The sequence below is a fragment of the Lithobates pipiens genome, unplaced genomic scaffold (assembly GCF_037356315.1).
Source record: "Lithobates pipiens isolate NorthernLeopardFrog02 unplaced genomic scaffold, aLitPip1_a1.2 Scaffold_27, whole genome shotgun sequence".
Lineage (NCBI taxonomy): Eukaryota > Metazoa > Chordata > Amphibia > Anura > Ranidae > Lithobates > Lithobates pipiens.
The window spans coordinates 119,540,266-119,565,460 of record NW_027507788.1 but is presented as its reverse complement, the minus strand read 5'-3'; the positions used below and the strand labels follow the sequence as shown (position 1 = coordinate 119,565,460).

At 42.1% G+C, this 25,195-nt stretch overlaps 1 protein-coding gene across 2 annotated transcripts in view; it reads right to left on the bottom strand.

Annotated features, from left to right (window-relative positions):
• The window catches only part of LOC143934097 (uncharacterized), a 77,730-nt gene that overhangs the window by 14,652 nt on the left and 37,883 nt on the right, over positions 1 to 25,195 (bottom strand). Inside the window, exons 4-5 of one of the 2 annotated variants that reach the window (XM_077457410.1) lie at positions 22,591 to 23,145; positions 1,840 to 3,096 (exon numbers count right to left, since the gene is read on the bottom strand). In XM_077457410.1, the coding sequence (XP_077313536.1) occupies positions 1,840 to 3,096; positions 22,591 to 23,145 (1,812 nt within the window). The remainder of the gene's footprint in view (positions 1 to 1,839; positions 3,097 to 22,590; positions 23,146 to 25,195) is intronic. The other variant, XM_077457411.1, reaches the window with a different exon arrangement.

Sequence of the window (25,195 nt, the reverse complement as noted above, 5' to 3'; positions counted from 1 at the left end):
AGGTTTCACCTATACTACATGTTATATTTCTGATGACACTTGAATTTCCCGACCCTCCTGGAGCTAACTAAGCCCTTGTACACACGGTCGGAAATTCCGACAGAAAATATCCGATCGGACCGTGTTGTCAGATAATCCGACCATGTGCGGGCTGCATTGGACTTTTTTTGTTGGAATGTCTGACCAACAAAGTTTGAGAGCTGGATATAAAATTTCCCGACAACATGATCCGATCAGATTTTGTCCGATCGTTTGTAGAGAATTCCGATCGGACAAAGTGCCACGCATGCTCAGATCAAATTACGAGACAAAAGCTATTGGCTACTAGCCTGAACGTAGTCCCATCGTAACGAATGAACGTCATCACGTTCCGAACGATCGGATTTTCCGACAACTTTGTCCGACCATGTGTATGCAACATCAGTTTCGGACAAAATCCGTCGGAAAAAATCCAACGGATTTTGTGGTCGGAATTTCCGACTGTGTACAAGGGCTTAGATATGCTGTCTTTCACACCTATTGATGTTCCACTTTATTTTATTATTTTGTATGGTATAATAAATATGCGTAGTTGATCAAAGATCAACTTTATTATCTAACTATACCATGCTCTTGATATGTCTTACTCACTTGCATATGTAATGCTCTTTATCTTTATTCGTTGTAATGCCTCACTTTATGCACAGTATTGTAAGATTTCTAAAAATGTTACAAATAAACAATAAAAAAAAAGACTGATCACTTTTTCTTTGAGTTTTTTTGGGACTTTCTATTTTTCACCACTAAGGACTTTGTTTGATTTTTTACTTTATGAACTTTTTTGAATATTTTTTGAGTTATACTGTAGTTTTGCACTGCACTGGCACTTTATTTTTGCATATATTGCACCTTATGATATAAGCATATTGCACACGTGGTTTATATTGTGTCACATCATTTTGCATTGCACTAGCATTTTACTTGTATGCATATTTTTAATTTCATAATATTAGCTATTGCTATAGTATTGCATTTTTATACCGTATTTCTTGCTACCCAAATGGTGTACTAAAATATTTACCAGTGGCTATGAAATGCAGCCTGACCAGTGCCCATAAAATGCAGCCTGACCTGAGCCCATAAAATGCAGCCTGACCTGTGCCCATAAAATGCAGCCTCACCAGTGCACATGAAATGCAGCCTGAACAGTGCCATGAAATGCTGCCTTACCTGTGCCATCTCCACCTCACACAGACTGACATTCCTGTATGCATCCGCCTGTCATTCAGATAGAAGACAGAGCAGCCAGAGCGGCCGCTGTGGCCGTACTCCATTTGGCCGCTCGGGCTGCTCTGTCTTCTGTCTGTGGTTGAGTGACAGGCCCAGCGGGAGATCGTCCGTCGATCGCGGGAGATGCCCATGCTGCCGCTGGCCTGGTATTGTAACATGGAGGCGGCAATGGGGGGGAGGCCTGGTCAGTGTTCACTCCATAAGACGCAGAGCCATTTTCCCCCATTATTTGGGGGAAAAAAGTGCACCTTATGGAGCGAAAAATACAGTATTTCCGTAGGAATATTAATTTCAATAGTCACTATTTTTTTCGCTAGGTTTTTTAACAGAGATGGTTTGGTTTCATAACACTATCATTGTTTTAGGGGGTGACCAACTAAGGGATTAGTCTTTAGCCAGCGCTGCTTTCCTTTTTTCTATGGTTTAATACTGTTTTTGACAGTGTATCCAATTCAGAGAAGCAGCAGTTTATGATTTTCTTTAATATTAGATAGTTTGTAGGTTCTACTCTCAAATACTACTATTGGCGCTGTAAAATAATTTTTTTCGCATGGTGCAAGTGTTACTTACCACTACATATGTTTGCTGATGGATTGTCTTCTGAAAGTACTGGAAACACCTTCATTTGGACTCCTACTCCTTTTATGTATGCTACATCCTCCATATTCTTCAAGATTTTTCTCACTGAAACTCCCCGGCAAGCAAGTGGTTGTTGGAATTTAAGAAGAAATATTTTTTTCAGCTGGAAGATGGATAGTCCATTGGAATGAGACTTCAATAGTAGCTGAAGTTTATCTTTGATGTTGGAACTTTGTATTACATCTTTGGGAGCTTCCCTGTGATTAGGCTGTGCTATTTTGGCACTGTGAGCTTTCTGCACATTGAAGGTTGGAGGGCACTGGAGATTCTGCACATTAACCTGATTTGTTCCCAAATTACTTGCACAGGCTGAAGCATAGGACATATTTGGACGTAATCCCTGATGCACATTTTGAGGGCTGTTAATCGTTGCATTTGTAAATGGAATATGGTGAGTAGGTAGAGATAATTGTTGACTGGTTCCAGTGGGCCTTGAAGTACTAGGTTTTGTGACAGCCAGATTGACCTGTGGTGTCTTTATTTTTACCTGAAGACTTTTTGTCACACCGGGGGTAGCACTAATTGGGCATTTGACAGATGTGGTTTTAATGGTTGCCTCAGATTTATTGTTAGACTTTTTATAAACATCTGAAGCAATAACAAGGTCTTTGTTTAAAACTTTAATGCCTGGTACCTTTTGCAACATGTCAACCATATCTGTAGAGCCCTTTTCTTGGCTATATTTCATCAAATCAATTTTGTATTGGTTTTTCATGTGTTGTCTTAGGGTATCAACTTTTAGCCCACAAGGAAACATTTTCAAATAATCAACCAGACGTTTCTCAGAGAATTTGACTTTTTTGACTTGTTTAAGTTGTTCTTTAGATTTTGGAATAGCTGAAGAAAAGAAAACATCACCATTTAAAGATGTGATGCCTGGTACTTGCTTTAGCATGCTTGGCATATCATTATAACCAAGCTCTTTGCTTAATGATTCTAAGTCAATGTGATGAGTGTTAAGGACATGTTGCTTCAACTTTTCAATCCTTAGTCCTGAAGGAAACCCCCTCAAAAAATCAGCAACATTGTTCAAGAAAAATAGGTCTTTTTTGGGTGGCTCGAGCTGTGAATTGTTGTACTTCTGTGTATGGTTATTTTTCTTTTCTGCATTACCATCAATCGTCAAGATAGGCGTTGGATCTTCATGAGATGAGATAGGTTTTGTGTGGTTAACTTTCCTGGTAAACTCTACAGAGCAAAATATTATTAAATATTAGTAAGTTTGAACAAAAGATATAATACGTGAATTTTAACATGTACATTATAATATCCAGTGTACACATCACATACAAATGCATCGTGCAGTCTGCTGATTTTTATGTGTTTTATAAAAGGTAGTAGAGCAGGTTGAGCCAGATTTCTCTTTCCCTGTTTTAAGATTGGAAGCTAAAGCAAACTGTTTTAAATATATTGTTCAAACATTGTGGATTCCGGATCTTCCCCGGGGCATTTTACCTAATTAGATTTGCCTTCATTAGCTTTAAAGGTAGCTTTTCATGGAGTATAAAACACCAAATCTCCTTAGCTGGCCTCTGTCAATAGAACAGAAGTCTTTTGTCTATTTGAGGTTGTCTTTTGCTAAACTACTCAGTCACACCCACTGTCTTTATCCCCAAAGCATAGGCAGCCAAACAACTAGTAGCCACATGATAAAAACTGGAATGGCTGCATAGAATCTATGCCATAACATACAGTAGATAAAGGGGACAGGACAAATGGATAGTTCTGATTTCCTGGCAAGATAAACATTTCTTTTGCATTTAACAAATAATATCATAAAATACTTTACATTTTTAACAGAAAAAAACCAAGCAAGTAAGAGAAGTTTGTTGTTAAGGTTTACATATACTTTGACATTGTAGTTTAAGGACAGCTGTAATTTTTTGGTAAATTCCTCTAATCCACCACTCCTGAGTTAACCTGCACTAACACCCACTACCCCAATGTTTTACTCACCTCCGTTTTAGAGCAATCCCCTGTGCAATGTTTACTTCTTGTGCCATAATTCCTCTTCTGCATGTCTGAACATAGACTGGGACCTTCTTAGATGCTGGAGCTTCTTCTTGGGACTGTCCCATACAAGTCTATGAGAGCTTAGTGCCAAAGAAAATGTCTGCCAGACAAGACGTAAACATTTCACAGAACATGGCCCAGGTAAAGTAAGAAGCTGGGGTTCTTACTTATCTTTGCTAATTTTCAGTACAAAATGACAGTGCCTTCTTATAGCTTGCCTTTGCCAGTACAGCATACTCACCAATCCAGGTTCCATGACTATCTCTCCACTGCAGGAGTTCATCGCAGATAAGCCCAGTGGTGGCACTTACCAGGATGGATGACGTTACTGCCCTGCTCACATAACATATTGTTTGAGCCTGGTGCTTGGCCAATCAGGTTGGAGCATTATCACATACTTCCCCATAACTGTAAGCCTTGCTCTGTTAAAACAATGGAGCAAGTGGTCTGATAAAGTTGGGAGGTGGTACAACAGAATGGTGAGTATACCTTGCTATTAAGGGGGGGGGGGGGGGGGGGGTTATTTTTTGGGCAGAAATAGTCACTTTGGCTTGAATAGGCATAGTAAAAGTGTTTCTTCAACTCTTGCATACATACAGTGCATTTATAAAGTATTCCAGCCCCCTTCACTTAAGACACAAGACATAAAAAAACATAAGGCCATCTAGTTCAACCAATAAAATAAATAAATAAATGTGTATATATATATATATATATATATATATATATATATATATATATATATATATATATATATATATATATACATACACATACACACATTATCTCACAAAAATTAGTACACCCCTCACATTTTTGTAAATATTGTATTATCATGTCTTTTATTATCTTTTCATGTGACAGCAGTGAAGAAATTATACTTTGCTACAATGTAAAGCAGTGAGTGTACAGCTTTTATAACAGTGTCAATTTGCTGTCCACTCAAAATGGTGTCAAGTATGTGTGGCAGCAACCAGGTGAGGAATACAAAGACAAGTTTGTTTGGCCTACAGTCAAGCATGGTGGTGGGAGTGTCATGGACTGGGGCTGCATGAGTGCTGCTGGCACTGGGGAGCTATAGCTCATTGAGGGAACCATGAATGCCAAAATGTACCGTGACATACTGAAGCAGAGCATGATCCCGTCCCTTTGGAGACTGGGCCACAAGGTAGTATTTATTATAATGACCCCAAACACACCTCCAAGACAAACACTGCCTTGCTAAAGAAGCTAAGGGTAAAGGTGATGGACTCGCCAAGCATGTCTCCAGACCTAAATCCTATTGAACATCTGTGGGGCATCCTCAAATGGAAGGTGGAGGAAAGCAAGGTCTCTAAATTCTACCAGCTCTGTGAAGTTGTCGTGGAGGAGTGGAAGAGGACACCAGTGGCAACCTGTGAAGCTCTGGTGAACTCCATGCCCAAGAGGGTTAAGGCAGTGCTGGAAAATAATGGTGGCCACACAAAGTAATGACACTTTGGGCCCAATATGGAAATTTTCACTTAGGGGTGTACTCACTTTTGTCGCAAGCGGTTTAGACATTAATAGCTGTGTGTTGAGTTATTTTGCAGGGACAGGAAATTTACACTGTTATACAAGCTCTACACTCACTACTTTACATTGTAGCAAAGTATCATTTCTTCAGTGTTGTCACATGGAAAGATATAATAAAATATTTTAAAAAATGTGAGAGGTGTACTCACTTTTGTGAGATAATATATATATATATTTCTTTAAACATAGTATGACAGCCGGATGACAGCTCCATTTAGCAGATGCAATGTGAAGGAGCTCCAATGATCCTGATTTAATCCTGCACCATCTGTGCATTTGCTGGCCTGGGGAGCATTCCTACTCCAATAGATTGTTCATCGGCCTCCCCTGAACCAATCCTGACCTGTATTTTTCATCCTTTGCATAAATAAATGATATAAATGTGACTTAAACATAAATATATCAAATAAACAGAGATTCATACATGGTGAAATGTGAATCAAACAAAGAAAAAGTGACATTTCTAAAAAAAATGCAGGTATGGTGAAAAATGTGCTAGTATGGTGACTATACCATAAATAAGGTGAGAGATAGAAATTGGGGTGTTAATATTGTACAGAAACACATCAAATAAACAAGGATTAACACATGATGAATGAGTCCAAACTCATAAAAAATGAGAGTAGTAAAAAAAATTTGCTAGTATAATAATGTGTTAGTATATTAACTGCACAATAAGCAAAATCCAAAAAACGAAAATGGTGAATTATAAAGTCCAAAGAAATCCAATTAGATGTGCAGTCCCGTTAGACATATGGGGGATTCCAATCACTGGTATGAACTGTGAAGGGAAAAACAGAAGTACTACCACTGTAAACAGGGGGAGGCTTACCAGATCTTATTGACTTGGCGGGGCTTACACCACCCAAGTCTGCAGAGCTTATTAGGTGAACATATTTGTTGGAAAAAACTGGTCCTAGATCTGTATCAATCAATCGACCTTGGACTGTCACTGAATAGTGACTTGACGGCTCCAATCATCGTGAGGAGGGTGGAAGGTAAATGGCAGGAAGGATATATCATACAACCGTGATGCAAGTCGGGGAGACCTCCTGTTTGCATTGCTTTGTTATATACATGCTTTTTTCTACTCTTCTAAATGTGAGTGTTTTATCCTATTTTTAATAAATTGCCTTGTTTATACGGTATCGCGCTATGTTAGCCCATCTTTTCATTGCATGATATATCCCTCCTGGCACTTGATGTGTTTCTGTACAATATTAACACCCCAATTGGTAACAGAAAGTGAACGGGAACCTTTTCCTCAGTACCTGGAACATTCTCTGTCTCCTTGGCAGTACTGGAAAAGTGTGGATTCATTAATGTCCTTCACAACCCAGCAACCAGGCACTTCTTGGGATGCCAGCTTGTTGGCCCTCCTCCGAAGAGTCCTCCCCCGGTTGCTTATACGAGCTGCAGTGACCCTCCAAGCCGAGAGCACACCCAGACGCCTTGAATCCTCCCTCAGTTACTGCGCCTCGGACCAGCCGGTTCCAAGACTCGGGAACAGATGGATCCTTACCCCAGACCAGGAGGGTCTATTGGGGTCAGTCACCCGAACCATGTTGTGGAGCAACACACGCTCCCGTGACCGGGACCCCTCGCAGGGCTACCCTGATCCAGAATCAGGAACAGGCAGCTATGGCCTCACGAACGAACCCCGGAACAGGTGACTTCAACATCTTAAGTACCCTTCCTCAGACTCCTCAGCGGGGCCAGACGCACTCACTGATTGGCTCTGGGGAACGCTGATACCGAAAGCATCCAACCAGGCCTGGTTCTGAGCCTGTCATGTGCACTCAACTGTACATATGACCAGGTAGAACTCTAACACAGCCCAGCCAAACTGATGTCAAAGTTAAACCTACATAATTAACCCTCAGAACCCCTTTACTGTTCTGAGGAAAAACTAAATTTGTACACAACAGACACCTTGTCCAAAGTGTCATCGCTACATATTTATTCACAGTTTTTGTTTTTTGTCTACAGGCGGTGCTGGCTGCTAGATTGCAGGTTCACAGCGCAGTATTCCTTTAACTTTATTTTTTGTATTTTTCATCCTGCCTTCCCCGTTGCTGGACAAATCTGGCCATTGCTGGCTACCCCCAATCGCGGCCCATCTTTCAGGCCTCAATCCAGCACCATCCTCACTCCTGCTGGCCCAGGGAGTGTTCTTACTTGCACAGACTGTACATCTACATCCCCTGCTCAGGTCAGTACCTATATTTTTCAGCATGCCTGCTGAATTACCTGGCTGCCATCAGCTCCACTCAATAGTGGTCTGCTGACCACCGGTGCCTCAATCTAGCACCATCCTTACACCTGCTGGTCCGGAGGGCATTCCTGCTTACACAGATGGTACATCAGCATCCCCTGCTCGGGTCCTGCTCTGTATTTTGAGTCTGCCTGAGTGATTGCTGGATAAATCTGGCTGTTTGCCATCTTACATTCTTCTGGGCTGATGGCGGCTATCTTGCTATACCCGGACCAGCCAAAAGGACATAGAAAGTGTCGGTGGCCATCTTGCTACACCCTGGACAGAAAAAAGGACATAGAATTCTACTAACTTTAAGACTTTTAAACTTTTAAACTTTTGTCCAAATTTTTTTTACTCTAACGTTTTAGCTTTTCAATGGACATCGTCTCCTGACTGGGTTGCCCCAGCCTGCAGCATCCGCTGCCGCTACCCCTTCCACCACCACACAACAGATCACCGCCATACCGACTCTGCTCCAGGATATAGCCCGAGTGGCGCCATGGCACCTCAAGCCAATCACTTCATAACACGCACCCCAGAGCACTCTCCCATCAGGTGCACCAACAATTATTCATTTGACAGCCTCTGCAGCCTAAGGAATACCACTACAACATTACCAACTACCACCCAAAACAATACTACAAAAAGAACAACTTTTAAGAACAAATTTGAAACCAACCATCCAAAACAGGAATACATCACATCCAGGACAACAACTATCAACACCTATCGTGCCCTGATCAACACTAGATCAGCAGTCAAGCACAAACACGAAATTCATGATTTTATCACTCAACACAGACTGTCTCTTCATCACAGAAAGCTGGCTAACACCTGACTAGACATGTGCACTGACAAAAAATTTGTTCATTTTCGTTTTCATTTCATTCGTTTGTTTGATTTTTTTCAGAAAATTCGTAAATTTGAAAATTTGGAAAATCGAAAATTCGGAAATTTGGAAAATCGAAAATTCGGAAATTTGGAAAATTGAAAATTCGGAAATTTGGAAAATCGAAAATTCGGAAATTTGGAAAATCGAAAATTTGGACATTCGGAAATTTCGGGAATTTTCACATTTTGATTTTTCGGATTTCCGAATTTCCGATTTTCCAAATTTCCGAATTTTTCCGGTTTCCAAATTTCCAAATTTGGAAGGGAACAAATTAATAATAAATAATTAATAATAATAAAAAGGTTTTATTATATAATATTATTAGATTGTTACGTTCCATTTGTTTAGATGTGGCATTTTCATTTCAGATAATTGGTAACTTCGGATAAATTCATACTCGTTACATTCACTAACAGACAAATTTGAAAGGGAATTCCAATACCTATAATTTAATAGTTAGTTATTATTTAGAATTAAACAGATTTTCTCTTTCTTTTTTTCCGATTTTCCAATTTCAGAAAATTTGGAATTCTGAAAATCCGAATTTCTGAATTTCCAAATTTTGGATTTCCGAATTTCGGATTTTCAGAATTCTGAATTTTAGGAAATTCGAAAATCAGAAAAAAAAAGAAAGAAAATCTGTTTAATTCTAAATAATAACTAACTATTAAATTATAGGTATTGGAATTCCCTTTCAAATTTGTCTGTTAGTGAACGTAACGAGTATGAATTTATCCGAAGTTACGAATTATCAGAAATAATGAATGCCACATCTAAACAAATGGAATATAACAATCTAATAATAATAAAACCTTTTTATTATTAATGATTATTAATTATTTATTACTAATTTGTTCCCCTCCATTTGTTTAGATGCGCCATTTGTTATTTCAGATAATTAGTAACTTCGGATAAATTCATACTCGTTAATTTAATAGGTAGTTATTCATTAAACAGATTTTCTTTCTTTTTTTCAGATTTTCAAATTTTTTAGACTTTCAAATCTTTGAATTCCCGAATTCTGAAAATCTGAAAATTTGGATTTCCGAAAATGCGAAATTCGAAAAATTCGGAAATTCAGAAATTCAGAAATCCAAAAATCGGAAATTCGGAAATTCGGAAATCCGAAATTCTGAAAATTAGAAATTTGGAAATTCGGAATTTCGGAAATTCAGAATTTCGGAAATTCAGAATTTCGGAAATTTCAGAAATTTGTAATTTCGCAAATTTTTAAATTCGAAATACACTAATTTGTCTAAATTCGTTGAAAAACTAATTTGGAACTAAACTAATTGCACATGTCTACATCTGACTGTAACACCATTTTAGCAGAGTTAGTGCCTGAGAACTACCGCATCCTAACTGAGCACAGAGTCGGACAAAGAAGAAGCGGCCTAGCAGTGATCTACAAATCTCACCTCACATTCACAAAACCAACTTTACAGAGCTCACTGCCATTCATGGAAACAATCACACTTCAATGTCAAACAACACCCAGGACACCTTTCACATATTACTGTGCTACAGACCACCGGTACCTAAAACACACTTCCTTGCACCTTTTATCGAATTAATCTCATCTTGAAAACCAAAAATCTCACCCCAATCTTGGGACAGGTGATCTGTCTATCAAAGTTCCCCAGACAAGGGGGAGGGGCTGTATGTGACCGCGTGCAGAGAGGAACACACAGCTATTGAAATGGATGCTGTGATGTTCCCGGCGCTCTAATCAAACAGGCGGTAGCGGCGGCTCTCCTCTCTTTTATGCTATAGGAAGTCCCCCTGATAGGCGGCACCACGGGTGGGGGACGGAGCCCCGCCCCATTTCTGGCTCCATTATTGGACGTTTTTTTCTTTCGTCAAATTGCCGAAAAGGCCATTTTCGCCTGAAATGTTTCGGTGCATCCTTATAATATATATATATACTGTATATATATATATATATATACATATATACAATCCTATACCTACAGTTGATCCAGAGGACGACGAAAAAACCCCAGCAAGGCATGATCAATTTGCTCCAGCAAGGGAATGAATTCCTTCCCGATCCTCAAGAGGCAATCGGTTATTCCCTGGATAAACTTCTAAACCTATAAATGATCGTATCCAGTAATGTTACTGGTATGCACATTTACTCCAGGACATTAGTCCAGGCCTTTTTTAAAACAACCTACTGAGTTGGCCAGAACCAGCTCTTGAGGAAGTCTATGCTACATTTTCACAGCTCTAAGTGTATTTGGAGATTAAATCTCTTTTCCTCCAGGTGTAAAGAGGGCCACCTTGTCCTCTGTGATTACCTTAAAGTGAATAACTCAACGCCAAGTTCACTATGTGAACCACTTATGTATTTGTACATGTTGATCATAACCCCCCATTAAAGCATCTGTTACCCCAAAAAAAATGATCCTGTGCTTTTAAAGCATGTTATACAGACATGGCTTTTCATGGCTGCTGAGCCCTGACATAGTGGTCAGTTCATGTGCCTCTTTCATCCACAGCTCTCCTGTCTCTCCTCTGTCCTCCTCTCCCCCCTCCCTGCCCTGCCTTTCAGCTAGTGACAGTGCCCACCCCTCCACTCATGCTGCTGAAATAACATTTAATTTCTCATACAATCCTTTGTGTTTAATAATGTAAGGAGCCCCTGTGTCTGTGCATTATAAAAATAATGTTACTATAAACCTGATTTCAGAGCTCCGCTCGGCTCTCATGTGACTGGTGGCCTCTCTAATCCTCTCCTCTCAACATCAGCGGGGGATTCTCGGCCCCTCCTGCTGCAGCTCTCACATCCAGAGAGGGGAGAGGTAGCCGGTCATGTGAGTGCTGAGGGGTACTCTGAAATCAGGTATATAGCTGCATTATTTTTAAAATGCACAGAAACAGGGGCTCCTTACAATATTAACCACATACGACGAAAGGAGGCACCAAAGTGTCTTAACAACCACTTTAATTTCCTCTTCTCCAGAGAGAATAAATTCAGTTCCTCTAATCTTTCCTCATAGCTGAGCTCCTCCATGCCGCTTATCAGTTTGGTTGCTCTTCTCTGCACTTTCTCCAGTTCCCCCGATATCTTTTTTATGAACTGGTGCCCAAAACTGAACTGCATATTCCAGATTAGTTCTAATTGTAGTGCTGATACCCTTGTCTTCTGATGTGTATTCGCATTAATTATAATGAAAGTTTATGGACGGTTCTATAGCTTAGTGTTTGGCTCCATCTAGCGGCCAAATACTGAAAATGAACTTAAATGACATTTGGTTTTCAAGCATTGAACTATTTACAGGAAGTGACTGTTATTTACATTGGAGAGTTGACCCCTTTATCCAGGATGCTGAGTGACCTACCCATGAACACCCTCTCTTGTATTGCATGTTGGGTAAGAGATAAAAGGACCCTGAACGGCCATTTTAGGTCTCTTGGGAACGCATGGTCTGCCTGTGAGGATTTGTGCAGAGTCCTCCCAGAGGAAGAGACTTATTGCCTGTGCGGAGCGCAAACCTGCTCGGTTGCATGAGTGAGCTGAAGTGCCAGCAACTCAGAGATCGGATTGAGAGGATCCAGAGACATTCATTTGAGCATCGGAAGACCAGGTCCACCTGTCGGAACGGGACGGAGTGACGGAGCCGGCTGACGCAGAAGCAAGCTGAAACTACCGGACCAAAGTTACCATACCAAGTTTCCGATCCAGTTGATGAGCGTGTTGCTACCCACTGTTTTCTAAACCATTGCACCTAATCAGACTTATATACAGGCCTTGCTGGGATACTTAGTCCCACGGAGGAGTATAGCAACTGATGCTAGGCAGGCATAAGGCCTACTTACTATCACACTTCAAGCACTGTATTATATTTGTGGAAGCAAGACTAGGATCATCCTTAATTAACCTTGGATTACAAATTTATATGGAGTCACCCTTGCTAGCGAAGATCCGAAGATATAGACTGAGTACTTTAAGTAAGATCTCACGCATAGCTATAAAAGCAGGGTAGCTCCTATATATACTATAATATATATATATATATATATATATATATATATATATATATATATATATATATATATATTGTTTGCAACTATTTTATCAAAGTTCATTGTCCTGTCAATCTTTGTTGGATGACAGTGCAATTTCTGTAATCACCTATTTACAAATATATATAGTAAAATATACTTTGGTTAAATACCTCGCTGTGTGGAGTATTTTTTTCTCCCAGCAGGTGGAGCCAGTGGATCCTGAGAGGACAATACAGGTATATTGTGATATATTATATTGTATTGTATTGTATTGCACCACAGCTGTGTCAAGGGGACTGAGCCAAGTTAGTGGGGTGTTGTTACTAGAGTGCAGGCCCAAATCAAACCAGCTGCTCCTTCGGTAGTCAGTGCTACATTATGATTTGTACAGGGGCAAAATTATATCTCTCTGCAGTCCATATCTCCCTTAATACAAAAAATGATTTTGCTCGCTTTGGAAACTGCAGCTTGACATTCTATTGACAATGCTATTATTAAGCTTATGATCTACAAAAAACCCAGATCCTTCTCCACCATTGACTCCCCCAGCTTTTCTCCCCCTAGTATGTATGATGCATGCATATTCTTAGCCCCCAAGTGCATAATTTTATCAACATTAAACCTCATCTGTCACATAGTTGCCCAATTAAACAGTGCATTGATGTCGGCTTGCAAGTTGAAGACATCCTGTAAGGGCGTTATTCCACTTCATAGCTTTGTGCAGGGGCGTACCTAGTGCATTTGGCACTCGGAGGATCCTATATCTGGCACCCCCCAGGCAGGCAGGCTGTGCACTGCATAACGATGTGCTGACGTCAGCGTCAAGTCACGTCACGTGTTGGGCCTCTGTGCACTGCGGCCAGGTCCCTCCTCCTCCTCTGCAAAAATGGTGCTGACTGACCCGAGGATTGTCATTGGGCAACTGTTGACAGACAGGAATATGTGTAACTGGCAGCAGCACACTTATGTGCTACTGCCAGTGGCATCAGTAGGGTTGGTGTCACCTGGTACAGTAAAACATGGTGTCACCCTCCCCCCAAAAAATAATGTTCCTGTTTTCTGAAAGTTTTCTCTACACAGTCCCCATACCTCTTGGCCCCTTTACATTACACAACCCCCATACCTCTGGACCCCTTTAAATTACACAGCCCCCCTACACTTCTGCATCCCTGTGTTCCATGTGCATTCGAAATGCACTCCAGTTGTGATCACTGATCTGCAGTGGGTGTCAGTGTTAACTTAATGACACCATAAACGCAGGTCCCAAATGTAATGCTTTTACCTGCATTGGATCGTATGTTACAGTAGTACCATTCAATCCAGTTCCTGTGCATCTTCTAACTCTTGGTGTGGTCCAGCATGATTTCAGACCATTCAAATGAATGGGTTGAAATTGTACTACACCTGGAAAACATGTGAATCGCACAGGAACGCACAGCATGATCCTGTGTGATTCATCGCGTGAACCGGCCCTGAGTCCTGGAGCCCAGTGCTGGAAAAAGTTCTGCCATCTGGCTCCACTTACTTGCCTGGCAGGGGTGCACTAGTAAACACCTGAGGCGATTGGCCTGCATGTCTAGCGGGGTGCCCAGGGACCCAGATGCCATGATTGTCCCCTGTGTAGCAACCAGCATCTCTTTGAATCAGGGGTGGGGGGGCGTTGGTACTGCATGTGCTAAGGGGCACTTTGGGACAAGGTAAGGCTTGTGTTTTGGGGGGGGGGGCAGATTTTCCTAAAACACCCCCTAGCACATGCAGTACACCCACACCCAAATCACTGCAGGTGTTAATTTATATTAGCTCCCCCGCCCAAGTGTCATATAGTGTTTGTGTGTTAATGATAGACCTCAGATGAGCCGCACATGCACAGCAGCGTCTCGTCTCCTCCCCGGCTCCTGCATGTGTCCACAGAAGACATCAGAGCAGAGGAGGCGTAGGAGGGGGCGGGTTTCAACGGCATGGCACTGATGATGGCTGCCATAAAAAGCTGAGCTGACATCACGTGGGACAGCAAACACCACGCAGAAGCTGTGCAGGGGGGTGCTGCCACATTAGCGTGCCCCTCCCAGGAAGGTCACTGCTCTAGCAGGATTTAGCGTTCATTCATTGGCAAGTGAAGGGCTGCCAATCAAGGGGGAATGGTTGCGCCAGTGTTGTGTCGAATACTATCCCCTGTCAGATAGTGTCTGCCCTGTACTGCGCGGAGGACATGGAGGACAAGGAGAGTCCAAAGGTCTCTGAAGATGAACGGCTCCTGCGCACTGAGTCCAGGTTTAAGCCCCACCATCCAAGTAGACATAGAGTTAGAATATAAAATTGCCGAGCGAATTGAGGCCGTGCCCGAAGCGAGAACGCCAGTGGGTCTCTTATTAAGTGCTATATATGTCCAATTGCATGGTGGGACTTGAAGGCAGAAGGTACTAGCAAGTGCGCAGGCGCCGTTCATCTTCGGAGACTTTCGGAGTCTTCTTGTCCTCCTTACTGCCCAAGCGCTGCGCCTGTGCAGTACGAGGCAGACACTATCCGATGGGGGACAGTTTTTGGCAGAACGCCAGCCCTGCTGACAACCCACGTGGGGCGGATCGCCCCACCGTTGGTACACCACTGGCTTGGTGTCATCTGCAAACACTGAAATGGTGCTTTTTATCCCAGACCCAATATTATATATATACATATGTTAAAAATAGGGTTGTCCCGATACCGATACTAGTATCATTTACCCAAGTACTTGTACTCAGGCAAGTGCTCCCGATGCTTCACCCGATACCTGTACAGTCAGCAATGATCGGTGCGTGAGGGAGTTACAAGCTTCCCCCCGTGTCTTTCAGCTGCTTTAGTGAAATCTATACAGTGGTGATCGGTGCTTGTAACTCTCCCACACACGATCACCGCTGACTGTCACTGCATCCTCCATGCCCCCTCTGTTCTGCTGTCCCCCTCCGTTCTTCCTCCGTGTCCCCCTCTGTTCTGCTGTCCCCCTCTGTTCTTCCTCTGTGCCCCCCTCCGTTCTGCTGTCCCCCTTCATTCTTCCTCCATGTCCACCCTCCATTCTGCTGCTGTCCCTCTCCGTTCTGCTGCTGTCCCCCTCTGTTCTGCTGCTGTCCCCCTCCGTTCTGCTGCTGTCCCCCTCCGTTCTGCTGCTGTCCCCTTCCATTCTGCTGCTGTCCCCTTCCGTTCTGCTGCTGTCCCCTTCCTTTCTGCTGCTGTCCCCCTCCATTCTGCTGCTGTCCCCCTCTGTTCTGCTGCTGTCTCCCTCCATTCTGCTGCTGCCTCTCTCCGTTCTGCTGCTGTCCCCCTCCAGTTTTCCTCCGTGTCCCCCTCCATTCTGCTGTCCCTCTCCATGTCCTCCTTCTTCCTTTTCTGTATGAACAGAGTCAGTGATCACTGATTCTGTCCATTCACATAACTGAAACATTGTAACCTCCTGTGATTACGATGTCTCAGTTTATGAATGGAGAGGAGCCGCTGTCTTCTCTCCATTCATTTTCAGTGCAGCTGAGGCTGCAGAGAAAATGACTGGGAAATCGCTATCCTCGTCTCTTTCTCTGTCTCAAGGGGGAGATATCAGGGGTCTGGTAGGGTCTACCAGGTGTTTTTCACCTTAATGCATACGATGCATTAAGGTGAAAAAACTTGAGGGTTTACAACCCCTTTAAACAAACAGGTCCATAGTTACTTGGTAAAGACTTTGATCCCTTTTTAAATATCGGCACCAAATATCGGCACCACATGGTAAAGACTTTGATCCCTTTTTAAATATCGGCACCACATTGGCCCTACGCCAATCAAGTGGTACTATTCCAGTCATTAAAGAGTCACTAAAAGTTAGAAATAATGGCTTTGAAATGACAGAGCTCAATTCTTTTAGGATCTGTGGGTGAATGTTATTGGTCCTGGTGCTTTATTCACCTTTATTCTGTCTAAATATTTATGGACCATATCAATTTTGAGCCATAGTGGTTCCCTTAAGGCCTGTGTCAATACTGTCCTTATTATGGACATGAGCTCCCCATGCTCCTTTTGTCCCTTTATTGAAGAAAGTATTTCATAAATTTTCCTTCTTCTTGTCCCCAGTCACCCAATTTAGATTATTTTGTAAAGGGTCTACATGCTCAGACCTGACCTTTTTAATATTAATATATTTGAAGAATTTTTGGGAATTTGTCCTACTATCTTTTGCAATCTGTCGTTCGTTTTGAATTTTTGTGTCCTTAATTTATTTTTAACATATTCTGTTATATTCCTTGTAACATTTACACGATAATAGTGTTCCTTTGTTTTTATATTTTTAAAAAGCTCTTTTCTTATTATTATAGCATTTTTAACTTTGGATGTGAACCACATAGGTTTTATTTTTAGCCCTTTAACTTATTGCCCATGGGAATATACTTTGTAGTGAGTTCACAGTCGCTTTGAAGATTTCCCATTGCTGTTCTGTGTTCAATGATGCCACCATTACCTCACAGTCTAAGTCTTGGAGAGCAGCCCTTTGCTCTCTTAGAGTTTATGGTCACTGCTACCCAGATTTTATTTTATATATACATTAGTAATAAGCTCTGTATGTTTTGAAATGATCAAGTCCAACAGAGCATCATTCCTAGTGTGGCCTCTATGAACTGTACCATAAAATTGTCTTGTAATAGGTTTGTACAGTTTTACCCTTTAAGGAGCGCCTCATGTACATATACGTTGGTACTTTGAAGAGGGATATCTCGGTAACAGCAACAGCTGCTGCCACAACCAAGATATCCCTCTTTACAGGAGGCGTTCCTGTTTACGATAATGGTGGTCTCTGTGGCGGGTTCGCCGCAAGATCACCGTTATCGGCGGCGGGAGAGGTGCCATCCCCCCTCCCTCTGCTCTCCCACGCCCTCCGTCGCTTACCGGAGCCGTCGGTAGCGGCAGAGGCGATTGGGTCCTTTCCTCTGCTGAGTATGGATATGAGTGAGGCTAAGCTGGCCCACACTCATCTCTATACCATAGGAGGGCAGAAGCGACGTTAAAACGTCACTTCCGCCCATACCTCTTAAAGGTAAATTTTTTTCAATGTCATTTTTTCAAATTACTTTTTTTTTTGTTTTTTCATTGCACTTAAGTCCAAATATGAGATCTGAGGACCTGTCATGTTTTTTTTCTATTACAAGGGATGTTTACATTCCGTGTAATAGGAATAAAAGTGATAATTTTTTTTTAAAAAAAGTGTAGAAATAAATAAAATCAAGTAAAATAAATAAGTAAAAAAATATTTTTTTAAAACACCCCATCCCGACAAGCTTGCGCGCAGAAGCAAACGCATAAGTGAGTAGCGCCTGCATATGAAAACGGTAGTCACACCACACATGTGAGGTATCTCCACGATCGGTAGAGCGAGAAAAATAATTCTAGCCCTAGACATCCTCTGTAACGTAACACATGCAACCTGTATAATTTTTTAAATGTCGCTTATGGAGATTTTTGAGGGTAAAAGTTTGACGCATTCTACGAGTGGGCGCAATTTTGAAACATGACATGTTGGGTATCAATTTACTCGGCTTAACATTATCTTTCACAATATAAAAAAATGGGCTAATTTTCCTGCTGCTTATTTTTTTTATTCATAAAAAGTGAATTTTTCCCCCAAAAAAGTGCGCTTGTAAGACCGCTGCGCAAATATTGTGTGAAAAAAGTATTGCAATGACCGCCATTTTATTCTCTAGGGTGTTAGAAAAAATGCAATATATAATGTTTGGGGGTTCTAAGTAATTTTCTAGCAAAAAAAACCTGTTTTACAGATGTAAAATAAAATAGAACAAAACAGACTGAGACAAAGGTTAAAAAAAAAAAAATACTGCAATGAAATAAGAATTACAATAAGCGAGATGTGTGCTGTCTGTTTTTTTTTTTTTTTTTTTGGTGGAGCTCTATGACCTTCAGGCCACATGTTTTCAGAAACCTCCACACATATATATAAAGCGAGCCTCCAGCGAGGAACCATTGCTTGTTTTGGCTCTGAAGAAAGGGGCTCTCCCCCGAAACGCGTCAGCCGTTTATAGCCATTTACGTTGGGGTATTCATCAATCAATATACCTGACATCAGATCTGGATGTGTCGATGTTTGGTGCGATGGATCCATTTGTATTAATCATGCCTTGTATCAATATTCGTTAGTGAGTAGTCATTTTGCTATTTGTTCTGTTCTGAATAAAGCTTTTTTATGGTAATGCACTAGGTCAGTGCGCCTTCCTTTCTTGTTTTGGTTTTCCAGTATTTGAATACCCAATATTCTAAGGAGGGCTGCAAGACCTTTTGACACTACCATCTTAAACTGTTGGTATCACACTTTGAAGACCGGGACACCAGAGCGCAGGAGAAGTTGTATTTTTCTTAAAAATGTATATACACCTGTAAACAATTAACCACTCTCTTTAATTAGCAGACTGAGACTAATGCTAGAGAAAGAAGTGCGGCATGCGCAGCACGCGGTGACAAATATTGGTTATGGTTTTGGGGGGCTGTAGGTAGCACCTGCTGGTTGTTTAATACAGCAAAGATGATTCATGATTGAGGGGTTAATTGCCTTGTGAAACTGACAGAACAGAGAGAGGGGGTGGGTGAGAATGAGAAAGGGGGTGAGAGAAAGCAGGGGAGAGATAGGGAGGGGTGAGAAAGAGGGGTTGGAGAGAGGGGTGAGAATGAGAGAGGGGGTGAGAGAAAGACAGGGAGAGGGGGGGTGAGAGAAAGAGGGGGGTAAGAGAGAGGGGGGTGAGAGAGAGGGAGGGCGAGACAGAGAGGGGGTCAGAATGAGAAATGGGTTGAGAGAGAGAGAGAGAGAGAGAGAGAGAGAGAGAGTGGGAAAGAGACAGGGAGGGGTGAGAGAGAGGGGGAAAGGTGTGTGAGAGAGAGAGAGGGAAGAGAGGGGGAGGGTGAGAGACAGAGTAGGAGAGAGGAGGGGTGAGAGAGAGAGGGGCAGAGAGAGGAGAGGTGAGAGAGAGGGGGTGAAAAAAAATGGAAGAGTGAGAGATAGAGAGGGGTGAGAATGAGAAAGGGGGTGAGAGATAGAGGGGGGAGAGAGGGTGTGAAAGGGGGATAAGAAAGAGAGAATGGGGTGAGAGAGATTGAGGGGGATAAGTGGAGGATGCGAGGGGGATGAGATAGAGAGAGGGGGGAAGAGACGGGGTGAGAGGAGGTTTAGAGAGAGGGGGTGCTTGAGGGGGGTTGAGAGATAGTGGGGTAAAAAAGAGAGGCGGTTGACAGAAAGGGAGGGCGAGTGAGGGGGGGCTCAGGCAGCCAGGATCTAGAGCTGCTGTGTTAAATATGCCGCCTCCATAGCCCCTTTCACAGCAGTGTGTGCACTGTACGGGGGTCCAATATTCTTTTATGCAATTGGACATACTCCATCCATAAACTAGATCATCTCTGGATAGTCCAAGCAGGGGACACAACAGAATCAATGGGAGATCAGGGCTGCAGAGCAGGTCTGGGAGCCCGGTAGCTGAGCAGCAGAGAAGGGGCAGGGCTTACCATGCATGGGGCTCTCCACACTGTCTCCATCCTATCCACAGGTTAAGGGTTCTGTGTGTGCAGGGAAAGAGACAGGGAGGGGTGAGAGAGAGGGGGAAAGGTGTGTGAGAGAGAGAGAGGGAAGAGAGGGGGAGGGTGAGAGACAGAGTAGGAGAGAGGAGGGGTGAGAGAGAGAGGGGCAGAGAGAGGAGAGGTGAGAGAGAGGGGGTGAAAAAAAATGGAAGAGTGAGAGATAGAGAGGGGTGAGAATGAGAAAGGGGGTGAGAGATAGAGGGGGGAGAGAGGGTGTGAAAGGGGGATAAGAAAGAGAGAATGGGGTGAGAGAGATTGAGGGGGATAAGTGGAGGATGCGAGGGGGATGAGATAGAGAGAGGGGGGAAGAGACGGGGTGAGAGGAGGTTTAGAGAGAGGGGGTGCTTGAGGGGGGTTGAGAGATAGTGGGGTAAAAAAGAGAGGCGGTTGACAGAAAGGGAGGGCGAGTGAGGGGGGGCTCAGGCAGCCAGGATCTAGAGCTGCTGTGTTAAATATGCCGCCTCCATAGCCCCTTTCACAGCAGTGTGTGCACTGTACAGGGGTCCAATATTCTTTTATGCAATTGGACATACTCCATCCATAAACTAGATCATCTCTGGATAGTCCAAGCAGGGGACACAACAGAATCAATGGGAGATCAGGGCTTCAGAGCAGGTCTGGGAGCCCGGTAGCTGAGCAGCAGAGAAGGGGCAGGGCTTACCATGCATGGGGCTCTCCACACTGTCTCCATCCTATCCACAGGTTAAGGGTTCTGTGTGTGCAGGGAGGAAGATCACATGTCACTGATCTACAGTTTGATAAAGTATGAATGGTGCTCTGCAACAGGTAGCAGTGCAGTGGTGAAGCCTCTATGGTGGTGCCAAAGTGCCCGAATGGTCAGTCTGTCCCTGGTCCCCATCCAACTTGACTTGATCTTGAGAGGATTTGCAAAGAAGAATGGCATAACATCCCCCACAAAGCTTGCAAAGCTTTTCGCATCATACTCAAAAAGACTGGAGGCTGTAATTGCTGCCAAAGTTGCTTCAACAAAGTACTGAGTAAAGGGTTGAATATTTAAGTACATGTGATATTTCAGGTGTTTTTCTTTTTAATAAATTCTAAATTCTATACATTTTGAGAATTCTGTTTTCACTTTGTCATTATGGGGTACAGAGCGTAGATAAATAAAAAAAAGAAGGGTTTTAACAACTGTAGTATCAGGCTGCATCATAAAAAAATTGAAAAAAGTGAGGGGGGTCTGAATCAGAAGCGTAACTAGAACCTTCAGATCTTCGGTGCAAGAAACCATGAGGGGCCCCATAGCCCACACCCCCATCCGAGCTCAGGCTTCCAATTTTGGGAGGGTGTCCATGGACATCCTCCAGAACCCTGCCTCCAGTGTGCCCCTTGGGACATGCATTCAGCACAATCATAGTGGCTCTTTACCATGTGATCAGCTGATCACATGTGACCAGACTTGCCGGTTATCTGCAACCCTTTCTTCCCATGCTGTGTCTGTGTGAGGAAAGGACTGCAGTTAACTGTCAAGAATGTCAAGAAATTGTTTACACTGATAATCAGTGCCCTAATCAGCTGTGTCACCTATCAGTGCTCTTCAATGCCATCTACTAGTGCCCATCAATGCTGCCTATCAGTGCTCATCAATGCCACCTATCAGTGCTGCATATCAGTGCCCATCAATTCTGCCTACAAGTGTTACCTATCAGTGCTCGTCTATGCTGCCTATCAGTGCTCACCAATGCTGCCCATCAGCACCTATACGTGCCACCTATCAGTGCACATCAATGTCACCTATCAGTATCTATCAGCGCCACATATCAGTGCTCAATGCCCTCCAGTGCCACCTATCAGTGCCCATCAATACCACCTATCAGTGCTCATTAGTGCAGCCTATCAGTGCACATTAGTGCCTCTTATCAGTGCTCATCAATGCAGCCTATCAGTGCCCATTGGTGCCTCCTATTAATGCATATTAGTGCAGCCTATCAGTACCCATTAGTGCCTCCCATCAGTGTCCATCAGTGCATCCTATCAGTACACATTGGTGTCTCATAACAGTGGCCATTAGTGCCTCCTATCAGTGCCCATTAGTGCCTCCTATCAGTGCCCATCAATGCAGCCTAGCAGTGCCCATTAGTGCCTCCTATCTGTTCCCGTCAATGCCTCCTATCAGTGCTCATCAGTGCAGCATATCAGTGCCCATCAATGCCTCTTATCAGTGCCCATTAGCACCTCAGATCAAAGCCCATCAATGCCTCCTATGAGTGCCAATTAGCGCCTCCTATCAGTGTCCATTAGTGCCTCCTAAAAATAAGATTGGTTGCTATCATTGCTGTCTGCCTTTATATATTGAATACCTCCAATATTTGATATGAGCTGATCAGTGAGAATTATTCTTTTTTCCAGCATTTTCATTTCTTACCTGTCTTAGAACCGGGATCATGTGGCCCATTTTTCTTTTTGCTGGAAACATCAGGTTGTGCTGAATGTTTAGCTGATGATGCTAAGCTTGAAGTGGAGGAAGGACCAGCATTACAAAGTTCTACTTTTGCTGAAGGCAAGTCCTGATCCTCAAATAGATTTGATTCAATTATTATGTTTTTTTCTGAGGTATTTCGAAATCTAATGACTGGTATCTCTATCAACATGCTCAGCATGTCTGTATATCCTAGATTTTGGCTATAAAGTTCCAAATCAATCTTATGTTGTTCTAGAATGCACTGTCTCAGTTTTGCAGCTCCCAGTCCTGTATGGTGACTTCTAATTTTTTGGGAAATTATTTTAACAATTTCATTTGACGGCATTTGCTTTCTTGTATGGCATGTGTGTTCGGTACAGGAAGCTTCTCTGGTCGAATAGTCCTCAGATTGTAGTGTGCTTTGTTTTGCAGGATGCAACAACTTGTGACATCTTATTCCTGGTTGTTTTGGTTTGCATGATGGTTGCTCTTTCGGAAACTCATCAAGTGGATTATCCCCTGTGTGGAGTATTTGTGTATGGTTAGCTCTGCTAATCAGTTGAGTATCTACAGACAAGTGTTACAAGTATAATTTTTTTTACATTTTCTCAATAAACTTCTTGGATAGTTGTTTTTATCTTGGTTAAAGCAGGGAATGGTTAAGACCCCTGTTTTTGCCATCTGGGTAAAATACTTATTATATATTATATTATATATTATTTTAATGCCCTGTAGATACAACACGAAATGAACAAAAAAAAAAGGAAAAACACAGTCTAAAGAAAGGGAAATCCATTTTCAGATAGTTGTTATTTAAAGAGGAAGTAAACCCTGATAGGTTTACTTCCTCTTTTATTCCCTGCAAAGGTAAAGCATAATGGACTACTATGTATTATGCATCGCATAGTAGTCCATTATGTGTCACTTACCTGACACAGGAGCCAGCGAAGTCACCGCTGTCCCCTGTAGTCCGGCGCATCCATCTTCTCGGTGGGTCTCGTTGCTCCGCTGCTGTCATTTGGCGAAGCCGCGATGACGTCACTCCCGCGCATGCGCACGGTGCGACAGCGGTGCCTGTCTTTCGGCAAATATCTCCTAAACCGTGTAGGTTTAGGAGATATTTCTTGGACCTACAGGTAAGTCTTAATCTAGGCTTACCTGTAGGTCAAAGTGCGTTGTAAGGGTTTACAACCACTTTAAACAAGTATTGAAAGGTTTCTTCTCTATTCCTTTTCTGGTAGCAATGCAAACATTTGGATATTGCGTTACTTTCATTCCTAGTGACAATGGTCATCAGGTAATATAGAAAGAATGAATCAGCAATAAAAACAGGGTTTCTAACCCACCTTTACCACTATATCCGAGACTAAACAAAAACAAAGTTGTGGGTTTTACATTGTAATAATACATTTTAGCTTACAATTTTTATATATATATATATATATATATATATATATATATATATATACACACACACATATATACATATACATACATACATATATATATACACACACACACACACACACATTATAATTATATATATATATATATATATATATATATATATATATATATAAATATAATCGCTCAAAGGACTCCCATGGATTTGCATAGAAGAACAAGGAGGACAGTATGATCAGCAGAATTTTGGTAAATCGGAACCCACCTTTTTCAAGGCAATTTCTGACTGATCAGCTACAGATGGTTGCCATGCCAAGGAACGTTTGAAAATCAGAATTCCTGGGAATGGGAGTGGAGTAAGGACGGGGTTAACTCTGGTACCCATAGCTGTACACTCACTACATTACATTGTAGCAAAGTGTCATTTTTTCAGTGTTACAGAAGAAAAATTTTACCTCCAGCAAGGCTTTTTAAAAACACCTAGACATTTTCAAAAAACATTATCAAAAAATATGGGGATTTGGTCACACCATATTGCTATATGGTGCGTAAGCCCACTTACTGCTACAGAGTACCCCATTATTATTTCAAATGATTTTTATTGAGATTATACGAACAAGAAAGTGAACAAGTACAAGCCCAAGCCAGGCTATAATGCGTAAAAATATATCATACAAAAGGACATTATATAAACTGAATACCTAGTAAACACAATACATACGTATTACACATTTCAAAAGTCTCCATTAGTTTAGACATATCACTAATTGTAAAGATTATGCCGCATATAACATACCGCATCCTAGTCTGAACATGTATAGAACAATAATGAACCTTCTTGATTGAAGATTAGTAAAAAGAAGTGAGGTAAAAGAAACTAAAGAGAAAAGGAAAGGATAGGAAGAATAAAGAAAGAAGAGAGTGTGAAGTGTAAGATTTGAAATAATGGAGTCGAGGGTGCAGAAATGAAATATAGATGACCCATCACATAAGTGTACTTTACATATTCATTTTCCCTGAGGATGCATTCCATACAGACCAATTATTCAAATATTTCTTTCTAGATCCATCTCTAAATGCTAGAATTTTCTCATATTCTGAGATAACATTCACTTTCATAATCAATTCCGAGATGTTAGGAATATCCCTTGATTTCCACTTATAT